Source organism: Bos indicus, chromosome 23 (assembly GCF_029378745.1).
Source record: "Bos indicus isolate NIAB-ARS_2022 breed Sahiwal x Tharparkar chromosome 23, NIAB-ARS_B.indTharparkar_mat_pri_1.0, whole genome shotgun sequence".
NCBI lineage: Eukaryota > Metazoa > Chordata > Mammalia > Artiodactyla > Bovidae > Bos > Bos indicus.
The window spans coordinates 12,819,302-12,833,299 of NC_091782.1; the positions used below are offsets into that span (position 1 = coordinate 12,819,302).

At 43.4% G+C, this 13,998-nt stretch overlaps 1 protein-coding gene across 1 annotated transcript in view; it reads left to right on the plus strand.

Moving 5' to 3' along the window:
* CMTR1 (cap methyltransferase 1) overlaps window positions 1-13,998 on the plus strand; it is a 53,584-nt gene that overhangs the window by 2,117 nt on the left and 37,469 nt on the right. The window contains exons 2-4 of the mRNA XM_019985954.2: window positions 29-166; window positions 10,685-10,836; window positions 12,330-12,488. Of these exons, the coding sequence (XP_019841513.1) occupies window positions 34-166; window positions 10,685-10,836; window positions 12,330-12,488 (444 nt within the window). The 5' untranslated portion in view covers window positions 29-33. The remainder of the gene's footprint in view (window positions 1-28; window positions 167-10,684; window positions 10,837-12,329; window positions 12,489-13,998) is intronic.

Sequence of the window (13,998 nt, forward strand, 5' to 3'; positions counted from 1 at the left end):
AGCTGACTATCTGGATTTATGGTTGCAGTAACAATGAAGAGGAGAAATGATTCAGAATGCACTGCCCCTCTCAAGAAACAGAAGAAAAGAGTTGCTGAGCTTGCCCTGAGCCTCAGCTCCACATCTGATGATGAGCCTCCTTCCTCTGTCAATCATGCAGCAAAAGGTAAGCCTGCCTCTGGTCAGAGACCACTGACCATCTGGCTGCTTGAATCCCTGATGCCTCAGTTGGGCAGAATATAGCCCACTGCCCCATGAGGAAAATTCGGCAAATTCTACCGAGATGTATCGGCTGTAGACTTTCTCTTTTGCCATTCTCCTGTTGGGGGTTGGGAATGTGTTGTAACTAAAATGCTGGCCTTTCTACAGGCGGCCTTGGTTCTGTTGTGGTCCTCCAGTGAGTGGCACTCTTTGCTGCCTTCAGCCAGGTAGACATAGTGGTGAGCCTTGAGTGCCCCTTGCTCTCAGCTGTTAGTGATCCAGGGGCTCTTTCACAGGGCTGGACTCTTTGCTGTGGTGATCTGGCTTAATTTCCCTCAGGTTTTCGCATTCTGTTTTCTCAGTTCCCTTGGCAGTTATGGTCAGAAACACCCGAAGGAATTGGAGCATCCCTGTGTTCGCTGTTTGCATTAAGCTTTAAGGATTTCACTGATCTGGTTGAACCTAGCATTTTACTTTGCTTATTTTCTAGGGTGACAGATGTTCACAGTTTCCACAGGTGCTTTCTGTGGAGCTTTCTGTCTTGGAGCTTGCCTGAAATACCAAACAATTAGAAGTAGCTCTGTTTGCATTTTCTTTGAATTGCCAGCTGTATTAATTTCCTAACAGTACCGTGAACTACGTAGCTTAAAACAACAGAAATATATTCTCCAGACTTCTGGAAGCTAGAAGTCTAAAACGAAGGTTACAGCAGGGCCATGCTGCCTCCCAAGGCTTTAAGAAAGAATCCTGCCCTGCCTGTCTTCATTTCTGCTAGTTGCTGGCGATTCCTGGTGTTCTTGCAGCAGCATAACTCCAGTCTTTGCCTCTGTGTGTGTCTGTGTTCAAATTTCCCTTTTCTTAGGAGGGATAGCAGTCATTGGATGAGGGCCCACCCTAATCCAGTATGACCTCATCTTAATTTGATTACATCTGTAGAGACCCTGTTTCCAAATGCCATGTTCCCAGTGCTGGGTGGATATGACGTTTTGGACACCCAATACCCCCAGCAGTTTTGGATTTTGTATCCTGTGCTGGATCAGTGGTAAATTGGAATGAAATTTGGTGACTGATTGGTGACTGAGATAGTGTAAAGCATTCCCTTGAGGGTGATAGAAAAAAATACAGTTTATTCTCAAGAGGCTGGCTAATTGAAGGGCGGTAACTCATCAGGTGTACTGAATTGCTGGTCCAGAAGGGAGGAACTTGACAGACCTTGCAGACAGCTAATGAAGCATTTGGTGTGGCCATGATCCCCGCTAGATAAGAGACTCTTCTTATAACCTTCTGTGTGGGGATAGGTGCGGCTTTAAAGTTGTCACAATGGATTTTAGGGTGGGTGGGAAAGGGTTTATGTCATTGAGGTTGCTAATTTGGGAAGGCAAAAATATATTGGGTGAGTCGGTTCTGGCAAGTGTTGAGGAAGGGAATTTTGCTTATCACCTGGGATTTGAGCAACTTGAAGGTAGAATCTTCAGTCTTGAGCAGGAGAAATGGCCTGCAAGGGAGAAGGGGAGTGTGTGCCTAGGGGAATACTTAGGTGGTGGAGGTATCTGGTCCTAAGCGAATCTCAGGGGACATTTGCTCTCAAGAGAATGACTCCCAGGAGATAAAGGTGTATACTTAAGACTCTTTCAAGGGAACCAGTCTAATTTAAATTTCAAGCTTTTAAAAATGTAACTGTGGAGATTATCCCCCCTCCCTCCCATTCTCCCACAAACTCCCCTTAATTCTGGCAAATGGCTTTAACCTTTTCAGAAGTAGTACCATATGACTCAGTCAGGTTTGACTGTTCCTGTTGTGTGTACAGAATGGAAATCTAGAGGTGGCCAGTACATTGTATATGTCTGGCAATAGGCTGTTTGGTCCCTTTGATTGGCAGAAAAATGAGGCAGAGGCAAACACTGTTAACTTCCTGGGTCAGCTAGTTTTAGGAAGGGGCAGCTCCACAGAGGGAGAAGGCAATGGCACCCACTCCAGTACTCTTGCCTGGAGAATCCGGTGGACGGAGGAGCCTGGTGGGCTGCAGTCCATGGGGTCGCTAAGAGTCAGACACGACTGAGCGACTTCACTTTCACTTTTCACTTTCATGCATTGGAGGAGGAAATGGCAACCCACTCCAGTGTTCTTGCCTGAAGAATCCCAGGGACGGGGGAGCCTGGTGGGCTGCCGTCTATGGGGTCGCACAGAGTCGGACACGACTGAAGGGACTTAGCAGCAGCAGCAGCTGCTCCACAGAAGGCTCTGAGGATGAGGGTCTGGTGTCTTCATCAGCAAGACTGCTGTCTGTGCCCCTCCCCCTGAAGCCCCATGCCTGGCATGGAATAAATGGCACAGTAAGTGGGGACGACAGAGGATGAGATGGTTGGATGGCATCACCGACTCAGTGGACATGAATTTGAGTAAACTCCGGGAGTTGGTGATGGACAGGGAGGCCTGGCATGCTGCAGTTCATGGGGTCACAAAGAGTCGGACATGACTGAGCGACTGAACTGAACTAAAATATTTACTGAATAGAACTGATGGAAGGCAACAGGGGTATCTTTTCTAAGAGCCTTAAAATGCTTCACCTCTTTGATTGTGCCACCCCTCCTCCAGTCTGCAGAGGATCATTTCATTAAGTGCCTTGCGTCCCTGTCATCTCCTTCTGTGGTGACTTCTCTCAGGCATCCCCTGGACAGTGTGCTCTGGTAGTTTTCTGTCTCCCCAGAAACTGCATATCTGCTGAGAGCTCTGTGTGACTTTGCTGCTCAGCACACTGCATTAAAGCAGATGTGTTTCCTCTCCAGCCACTGCTACCTGGACACACTGTTGAATAGATGATTGAAAAATGCTCTTTAGGGAGTGCAGATAGAAAAACAAAACATGAGTAGTTGCTGTGTCTGTCTGTCTGGGCCTTGTTTGTGCTTCCTTTGCTAGATCAATGTGGTGACTCATTAATAGGTCTATTTAGTTTAATCAGTTTGTTTATTTTGCATTATTGACAGGGTAGCTGCATTGCCAGTCTGAGACTGACATCTGACCAGACTAAAGAAGAAAAGGGATGTTGTCATGGCCACTGGGTCATCGTGTGTTCTTTTGAGTATTTTAAGAGGGGTTTGAAGGCATTTTCAAGCCTAAATATACTCTTGGAAATTAAGCAAGGAGCGGCAGATGGCAGTCATTTTGTTCTTTTTGGTTGTTTGTCACAGGATAGGTTGGTCTAGACCCCGAGACGATTTCCTTTTCTCCTCAGCTGCACATCCCGTGTGGGCTCCCAGCCTTCCCACAGCGTGTTGCTCTGGAAGTCGCCGGGCTCCTTCAGCCGAAAGTGCCTTCTCTCCACCAGGTTTTAATTCTTCCCTAAATAGGCTCTTTTCCCTGAAACACCGTCGTTTTCCTGTCAGCCCAGATTCATGGCCTTAATCAAAAACTTCCTTTATCGGTATCTGTTTAAATTGCTCTAACGAGTTACCATTTGTCCGGCATGAAGGAGAAATTGAGTCTCTAAACAGGAATGAGTGTGCTCCGCAGCAGTGGTTGGGCAGGATGTGGTGTTTATTGCAGCGCGTAGTTTATTCTCCTGCGTCTGTGTGCTGCTCGCCGTGGCCGTTCATGGTCAGCACTGCCCCGCCTTGTGTGTGGTCACTCTCGTTTTTAATCCTGACGTGTTTGACCTACTGTTCTATTGTGAACAATTCTGTCAGTAGCTGGGCTCTCCGGTAGGTTTTAGAAGGGAAGCTCCTGGGGTGTAAATGGGAATGCCACCCAGCTTTGGCAAGTTCTTAATGAAACTCATGATTTTAATAGACCAACCTTATTACTCCTGTTAATTTATATCCTCATTATAAGATTGTCTGCTCAATATTTGCTAATTCTTATCAGTCTTGGGAGGCTAAACTTTCTCTTTAGCTCTTGCTGCAGCAGAGACAGGTGTCTTCTTTTCATCTGAAAAGAGTGGCCGTGGCAGTCTGTGGCCATCAAGACTGTTCCAGGGCACTTGGCTTCAATGGTGTCAGGCTAAGAACAGGCTTTAAATAGCACGTGAAATGGAGAAATAAGGCTTATCTGCTAATCCAGCACACTTCTCCATCTCACAAAGAAAAGCCTAGTCGGATATTTTAGCTCCCATCAGCCTCATTCTCAGACCCTGGGCGGGACAGCTGTACTCTTGGTGACACCTTGGAAAGAGGAATGGAGTGGAAAGATCTTTGTGTAAGAGTCCAGTCCAGGAGTATTGCACCTGAGCCACCAAGGATTTGCCCAGTGAGCCTCGCACCCACATTTGGTTCTCTCTGTCATTTTGGTCCAAAAATGTTACGAAGACAAAACAAAAGATCTCTCTCTCTCTGGGATCTGACGGTGGCAGCAACCCTACATGCCCAGGAATGGTAATCATATTTTTGATGGGTGCCCACTGATGGATCCTTAAGCAAACCTAACAGCCTGGCAGCTCCCTAGAGCTGGATCAAGGGCACATTGTCCTGTGAGAAGGATACCAAGCTTTCCTAACCTTTGTATAGACAGATGTGTGAGTCTTCAGATAGCTGGTGAAAGAAATAACAACTGATGTAACATGCTAAGTTCTAGGCTAGTCCGGTGGCAGGATCCCTGGGCTTCCCTGAGAAACTTTAGGGCTGTGCCCAGGGAGCTGCCCCCTACTGAGCAGTACAGGTTAGAGTCAGGAGCAACTGAGGAGAAAGACGCTGCACCTTGGGAAGCACAGCTCTTCAGCGCGTGGGAGCTCTGTTGAGCGCACATCTCTCCTCTGCATGGGCGATGAGAGGCCCAGGCTTAGTCTTGAGCTACTCAGGTCTTTTCCCTCATATCTGCTGTCCTCTGAAGATTACTCTGGAAACAAATTCTGCACAAGGCTTATTGAATGAGACTTTATTTCTTTATCGTTTTTTTTTCTTTCTTAAACCCTAATTTTGAAACTAATATATTCTTATTTCTCACACAGAAAATGCAGGAAAGGCAAGACAGAAAATAAATATCACCATACCTCTCAGTTTCCATGGTTACTCATTGTTAACGTTCTGGGTCTGTCCTTCTGAGTAGCACTCTGTGATGTGTGCCACATTGGCCCATGTAAGCACATCGGCTCCTTGTTGAGGGAATTGGAGGGTCACCTTAAGAGTATGAAGGCCAATTTGGTGCCTCTCATTCAGGGATTGTCTCAGCCAACATTCCTCCTCAGAAGCCAGAATTTTGGTTTTAAGTTTATTCTGATTTTTTCACACATGCTGACCTGTTTTTCTTTTGCAGAACGTCATATATACTGAAAAACGCATATTTATCTTAGCTGTTGGATTTTTAAGCTCTCTGGGAGTAGGACTGATACTTTTGGATAGTACTCCATTGTATACAACATGGACCGTTTATAAAAACAGGTCCTGAACCAAAGTTGTTGCCTGATGTATTAAACAGTATAAGGTGTCCTTTTTTGGCCTTGGTACAGGGTGCTAAAGAGTAGTCCAAGGGGACACAGTTCTCTGTTAGGATATAGATCTTCCATCTTCATGCTTAAATTGTTTGTTGAACCTTAAAAAATTTTTTTAAGACTTCATTTTATTTTTTTTAGAGCGTTTGTTTCACAACAAAATTGAAAGTAGAAAGGGACCTCCTACACCCCTGCCCCTGTGTGTACAGCCTCCTCCATTAGCAACATCTGTCTCTGGAGTGCTGTATTTGTTAAAATTGATGAACCTATGCTGATACAACATTACGGTTCACTCTTGATGTTGCACACTCTGTGTATTTGGACAAATACTAGATTGGTGCAAACGTAATTGCAGTTTTTGTATTGTTGAAATTTGCCATTTGATACTGGAATACATTCTTAATGAATGTGATATTATACGTCATTTTAATGCACATTTCTCGCCTTTTTTTGTTTTTTTTTTTCCTGCTAATGTCTTTTTACTTTCTGTTTATCTTTACTTTTTGGACTATGGAAATGATGTTAGATGAAAAGCAAATTTGAGCCATTTTCTTGAGCTTGAAGTCATAAAGCAGTGGCGCCAATTTGCAACATCAACAACTCATTTGGCCTAGAAACTGCTAGTGAACGTACAGTGCAGTGGTAGTTCAAGAAGTTGTGCAAAGGAGACGAGCTTTGAAGATGAGGATCATAGTGGCTGGCCATTGAAAATTGATAATGACATCTGAGAACAGTCATCAACGCTGATCCTCTTACAACTACACAAGTTGTCAAAGAACCTAGCGTCCACCATTCTATGGTCATTTGGTATTTGAAGCAAATTGGAAAGGTACAAAAGCTCGGTGAGTGAGTGCCTCATGAGCTGACAGCAAATCAAAAAAATTGTCATTTTGAAGTGTCATCTTCTCTTATTCTATGCAACAGCAATGAACCATTTCTTGATCAGATTGTGATGTATGATGAAAAATGGATTTTATATGACAGCGATAACCAACTCAGTGGTTGGACTGAGAAGCTCTAAAGCACTTCCCAAAGCCAAACTGCATCCAAAAAAATCTCATAGTCACTGTTTCGTGGTCTGCTGCCCATCTGATCTACTACAGCTTTCTGAATCCCAGTGAAACCATTATATCTGAGAAGTATGCTCAGCAAATCAATGAAATGCACTGAAAACTGCAACGCTTGCAATCAGTATTGGTCAACAGAAGGGGCCCAGTGCTTCTCCACGACAACACCTGACCATATGTCACACAACCAACGATTCAAAAGTTGAACACATTGGGCTACCAAGTTTTGCCTCATCCACCATACCCCTTCTTCAAGCATCTCAATGACTTTTTGCAGGGAAAATGCTTCCACAACCAGTGGGAGGCAGAAAATGCTTTGCAAGAGTTTGTTGAACCCCAAACATGGATTTTTATGCTACAGGAATAAACCAACTTACTTCTTATTGGCAAAAATGTGTTGATTGTAATAGTTTGTATTTTGATGAATAAAGATGTGTCTGCAGATGGTGACTGCAGCCATGAAATTAAAAGACGCTTACTCCTTGGAAGGAAAGTTATGACCAACCTATATAGCATATTCAAAAGCAGACACATTACTTTGCCAACAAAGGTTCATCTAGTCAAGGCTATGGTTTTTCCTGTGGTCACATATGGATGTGAGAGTTGGACTGTGAAGAAAGCTGAGCGCCGAAGAATTGATGCTTTTGAACTGTGGTGTTGAACTGTGGTGTTGAACTCTTGAGAGTCCCTTGGACTGCAAGGAGATCCATCCAGTCCATTCCGAAGGAGATCAGCCCTGGGATTTCTTTGGAAGGAATGATGCTGAAGCTGAAACTCCAGTACTTTGGCCACCTCATGCAAAGAGTTGACTCATTGGAAAAGACTCTGACGCTGGGAGGGATTGGGGGCAGGAGGAGAAGGGGACGACAGAGGATGAGATGGCTGGATGGCATCACTGACTCGATGGACGTGAGTCTGGGTGAACTCCAGGAGTTGGTGATGGACAGGGAGGCCTGGTGTGCTGCGATTCATGGGGTCGCAAAGAGTTGGACACGACTGAGAGACTGAACTGAACTGAGCCTAGTTAATAATGGTTTTAAAATTCACAATCCAATACCATAATCACTTTTGCCCCAACCTAATATATAATGACATGTATCCTTCCCTGTATTTCTGGGGGCTGGATGTCTTACACCACATGTTTGAGGTATTGTAAGAGGGAATGTCCTAAGGAGTTGTACACTCACTAGATGCTTAGCAGAGATGACAACTGGATGTCAGTTCTTTAAATTCACTACAGTGAGTACCTAGTTTATTTGTTTTAATGCAAAGCCTCAGTTCAAGTGTTAGAGATAGAAGGTTAATTGTGGCACAGTCTTTGCTCCCTAGGAGTGACTGTGTCCAGTGGGGTGGCATGTGGCAACTGCCTCTCAGGCAGTGTGATGAATGCTGTGCTAATGGTGTGAATACTGGTGCTGTTGGAGCTCTGTGGAAGGGAAAGTCAGGCCTTTGTGCTAGGGAAGACTTTGCTCTTCTCTGAATGTCAACCCTTTGCGAATCCGTGTTCTCACAAGGAGATGGATGGATCAGTGCAGACAGGCTTTAGAATTAGAATGTAATCCTCAAGTTATGAATATCTGTATAAAGCCCATTTTGAGTGTATAGAGAATTTTTTTTAAATGGCTGTCTTTTGTGCCTTTCCTCAAATGCTTCCCACAAGCAGCCAGACTTTGAGTCAACGTCTCTTCTCAAGGACCTCCTTTCTTTCTTAAAAGAATTGTGCTATGTTGCTAAGTTAGGGGTTTTTTTTTTAACATTTATTTAAAATTTTGATAGCTAATATATTCACATGGTTCATAAATCAAGAAATATAAAAAGATAGCCACTATAAACTCTAGTGATATAAAAATAGAAATCAGGCTTCACTTTTCCCACTTGTTCCAAGGAATCGTTTTGGTATCTTCTCTCTGCCTCGACCGCACATGTATGGCTAATCACTTTTATTGGTCTTGTATATCTTGCCTTCCAAAAGCTCTTTTTGTAATTACAAGAAATAAAAATTTTATTCTATTTTATTCTTATTGTCCTTTTTGAGAACATTAAAGTTAGGATGCCATGCTCATGGATATGGTCTCAGTCTTCTGTTATCCAGTTGACAATGTTTCTTGGTGGTCTCATCATTTCAATACATGGAGTGGAGGTTCCCAAGTTTTCTTGGTTCTTGACACTCTTAGTGTTGCCTTAACTTTTTTCACTATGCCTTTAAAATAACAAAAGAAATACCTAACAGGTTTGTTAGTATTTAGGTCTAAATAGCAAGCATTTATATCCTAATAACTACCAGATGTTTGCAAGAATAATATTCATAAATTGAAGAAACTAAAAAACTTCATTCTTTTAAAAAATTTTTATTGTGAGCTGCACTGGATCTTCGTTGCTGCTTGCAGGTTTTCTCTAGTTGTGACGTGTAGGAGCCAGTCTTCCTTGCAGTGCAAGGGCTTTTCCCTGCAGTGGCTTCTCTCGTTGCAGAGCACAGGCTCTGGGATGAAGGGGCTTAGTTTTCCGGCACCATTTGGAATTTTCCCAGATCAGAAATTGAACCTGTGACCCCTGCATTGGCAGAGGGAGTCTTAACTACTATTCCACCAAAGAACAAACACAGTTGCCTATTAATGAGGTTTGTGTACTCCTGAGCACTGTACAGCTTCTTTAACCTTGGGATCAGGTTGAACACTGCCACTGTAATTTCCTGTTCTGCATTCCTCCTGGCTTGTGGTTTATACCATTTTCAGTGGTAATATGCAGAAATTGTTTTACCAGATTTTTTTTTTCTTTGCTCACTCTGTGCACCACGGGAGATCTGCATTCCCTGATCAGGGATCGAACCCCCGCCCCCTGCAGTGGAAGCATGGAGTCTTAACCACTGGACCACCAAAGAAGTCCCCTGTTTAACTGATCTTTGAGATAGAATTTATTTCCAAATTTGGGTGGGTTTGCCTAAGAAACGACTTGAATAAAACTATATTGGGTTGGGATATCTTATTCTTTTTTTTTGGCCATGCCATGCAGCTTGCTGGATCTTAGTTCCCTGACCAGGGATCTAAGGGACCTGGCAATGAAAGCACTGAGTCCTAACTACTAGATTGCCAGGGAATTCCTTAAAATCTAAGAGATTCACATATCTATCAAAGAGAAGGAAAGATGCAGTTATAGTGATTATCTAGACTGTGGCTTATCCCACCTTTGGCCGGGAGACAAGTAACCCACCACTTCTAGTAGCTGCTGAGGTGGGTCTTATTTGGAGTCTTTTGGCAACAAAATTGCTAACAAATGAGCTAATGGCTTGACTCCCCCAGGCCGGCAGCTCCCTCCTGGAGTCTTTAGTTGCAGCTCCTCTATTCCCCGCCTCAGTTCAGCTGCTTGGACCCCGGTCTTCTCTCTCCTCCTCCTCTTCCTTTCCTGTCCCCACCTCCCCCTTCACTTCTTCCTTTCTCTTCCCCCACTTTCAGTCTGTGAGCCAGCTCTTTGAGGCTGTGCTGTAGACACCCCCCTCTCAGCCACAAGTTTGAAGGGCCATGAAAACAGAAAGCTAGGTTAGACAATCGCAAACTAGTAGTCCCCATGATAGAATTGTTGAAAATGAAAACAGGTATCAGTGTTTAGAAAGGGATGTTCAACTAATAAATAGCAGCAGCAGAAATAATAATCATATTGTTAATAAATTTTTTATTTGACACTGCACTCCCAAATATATTTTTTCACTTAATCTTCAAACAACTCTATGAGGAAGGTATCATCCCAGTTTTGTAAGAGATGGGAAAGGAAAACTGGATTTTGAACTCCCATTGTGTGTCAGATACCCTTAGGAGCCTTCAGTGGCCTTGCCCAAGATTACACAGTTTAGACGAGGGAGAGAATACATTTGACCTGGGTCACTTAATGAACTGTGTGTGTGCAATGCATATACCGAACACTAGGTGTATAAATGAAACTTGAACTTTTAGAGGCTATATTGTGCCATAAACACACTAAAACATTTTCTTTTTTTCTTTTCTAGCATCTGCTACCAGCCTTAGTGGGTCTGACAGCGAGACTGAGGGGAAGCAACGCAGCTCGGACTCTTTCGACGATGCATTCAAAGCAGACTCTCTTGTGGAGGGAACTTCCTCCCGCTACTCCATGTATAACAGTGTGTCCCAGAAGCTCATGGTATGTCAGCACTTGGGTTGGGTTTCTAAAGCTCTACCAGCAGAATGAGAGGAGGGAAACTGTTGGTAGGAGAAGCAGCAAAGCGAGGGCGTAAGTTTTCCCTCTGCTTCCCAGCTGCTGTAGTTCAGTAGAGAGGGCGTGACCCCTTCCTGATACATGTATCACATTGAATCATCCCTGGGAAGCGGCTGTTCAGGCCTGCTTCTCCTGTCCAGAGCTGGGGCAGCCTTTGGTCTCCTTAGTAGTGAGTTCTTATGAGCAGATGTGAGCACACAGATGTGTGTTGGTGGATAAGGAGGCTTCATGCTGAGATTTTTGCTCTAGTGAGTGATCTTAAAAAAAAAAAAAAAAAGACTAAAATCCTGCTCACTCCCAGGTTCCTAAATGGGAGTAGAGCTGTCTTCTGTGTTAACTTCCAAAGGAGGGCCCAGTTTTCCTTTCCAGCTTTGGTACCCTGTTGATATACCACAGGAGGAAGGTGGAAGAAAAGACTTGCATACTTCTCTTACCAGACTTCAGTATATGTGCAAAGGTCAGGGAAATCCAAGTTTGTCTTCTGTCTAGCTTCACAAATATAGTTGACGTCTCCATTTTCTGTTGGAGTCATTTGAGAATGAGAACTGCCACTTCTGAAGTCGTAGTCAGGATTCTGATTTGGGGGCCAAAAACTTCGGGAAAGTGGGAGATGGGAGGGTTGGTGACTCAGACTCCGACCTGGGGAAAGGTTTGTGGCTACTGTAGGAATTTCATCCAGCTGCTGAGCCTGCAGTGCCCCTTCCACAGGAAATACAGGCCTCTAGAGGAAACAGGTCTTTAGGTTGGAGTTCTTTTATTAGACAAAGGTATGTGGGTTTGGGGTCTCTGGTTTTAGGGATATGTAACTGGGCCCAGGACTCTAGAGGTTAGTGTAAGCTTTTTAGTTAGTTGTGACATTTAAAAAGATGTTTCTGTCCAGTCTTACAGTACCTTCCGTACCTCAGTTTTACATGAAGTGATTTTTCAATTAATCTCTTGATTAAGTGGGCTCCTACAAGCCCTCATTGTCCTTCCTTAGTAAGGCCATTTGACTGGTTAAGGGTAAGGTTTAGAAGTTGCCGCTGGAAGCAGTTCCATTTTAAATTATGTTCTCTTTATCAGCTCTGCTCTAGATTTACTTCTCACTTAATCAGACAAATTAGCTGGAAGGGTAGTTGTGCAAATGTCCAGTGAGATTCATTATGTACTCTTGGTGCCTTTAATTACAGCTATGAGGTCCTTCTCATTTATCCAACTTCTGGTTGCCCTAGACTTTCACCTCCAGAATAGACAGCCACGGGGCTCACAATCAAATTGCAGTTATTAGGCTAGAAGGAAAACTTTAGGCCTTACTCGTTTGTATTTCTCAATTTAATACAGTGTCTGACACAGTAGAAAGACTGAATAAATGTCTTATTTATGTAAGTGCTCCACTTCTGTTTGCTCATATAAATGCACCATTTACTTCTCTTTTTCAGGCCAAGATGGGCTTCAAGGAAGGTGAAGGATTGGGTAAATACAGCCAGGGTCGGAAGGACATCGTTGAGGCCTCTAATCAGAAAGGTCGACGAGGCTTGGGTCTGACACTGCAAGGCTTTGACCAAGAGCTGAATGTGAACTGGCGAGATGAGCCAGAGGTACCTGTGTAGCGAGGAGATGGAAGGCCATTTATGTCTTTATGAAACCGTATTAACAAACCAGAAGTCCCCAGAGGCAGTATGATCAGGGTGGTTGGTGGGGATTGGAACTACTTACATGGAAGATATGGGGGTGTCCAAAATGGAAAAGAGGAGCCTGGGGGAGATACGGTGGGATATGGATTTGTTTCCTGTTGCTTCATATAAGACTGGGTCTAAGACCAGTGGGTAGAAGATACAGAAAGGCAGAGTGTGTCTCTCACAAAGAACTTGTATAAATAGATAACAGTTTTTCACCAGTGATGAACATGCCTAAGGAGGTAGTGAGCGCCCTCTGCTGAAAGGATTCATGTGAGCCAAATGAGGGCCACTCTCCTACTGTGTGAGTAAAAGATCAGGTGCCCGCCAAGGTCCTTGCACCTCCTCAGGTTTATGATATCCTGATATTAAATAGGTGTTTGTTTATGCCAAATAGCTTTTCTCTTGTGGGTTTATTCTGCTTATCTCCTTGGGTGTGAGTTTGTTTTAATCCTGAATATCTAAAGAGATTCCCTTTTGATGGCATAGATAATGTTGAGATTTTATTTTTATTCATTTACTTATGCCCTACCTTAGTCCACAGAGGATTTGAAGTGGGTATAATAAAAGTACCTAAAAATAATGGTAAAATGTTACCATTATAGAGTTGAAACTAGAGAAGGTAAAACACAAATGCCTAGCCTATACAGTTGGTGTAAGTTGAGCTTCAGATGTTGCTCTGAACTCTGTAAAATTGATATTTTATTTGTCTCCCTGATGTTCCAGTTCAGCAAAGAAGTTCTGTGAACCTGTGCATGATAAAAGCCTAATAAAGTGTCAGAGTAAGACGCTAACAAACCAGGAGTTGCTGGATTCTGAGAGTGGTCCTGCTGTGTTGCCTTGTAGTTGTACGGAGACTCAACAATGCAAAATAGGCAAATATTTATAATTGGGGCTAGATGTAGGTTTCTACCTCCAAATTCCTTGGTACTTTCCATGTCCTCATTTATCTAAAGTGAGTGAAAAGTCCCTACCCTCTCAATGGGGCAGAATTAGAACTTTGCTAAACTTGGAATCTGAAATTGGCTCATAAAATCTGTTTTTAATAGAGACAGGCTGTTGAAGAAAAAGGGGGTTTTTTGGCCTTGTCACATAGCTTGTGAGATCTTAGTTCCCTGACTGGGGATTAAACCCTGGCTATGCCAATGAAAGCTCCAAGTCTTAACCACTAGACCACCAGGGAATTCCATGAATAATTTTTTTGAGGCAAGACTGACTTAATCACCATTTACCATAATTCACTTTTTTTCCTTAAAGATAATCTTTTGGTTAAGAGTTGGCCTCAACTATTTGTTGGTGGCCACTTCTTTTTGTGTGTGTGTGGTTGTGGTTGTTTTTTGTTTTTGTTTTAAAATTTAATTGTTTGCTTATTTTTGACCATGCCAGCTCATGTGGGATCTTAGTTTCCCAACTAGGAATTGAACCTGTGCCC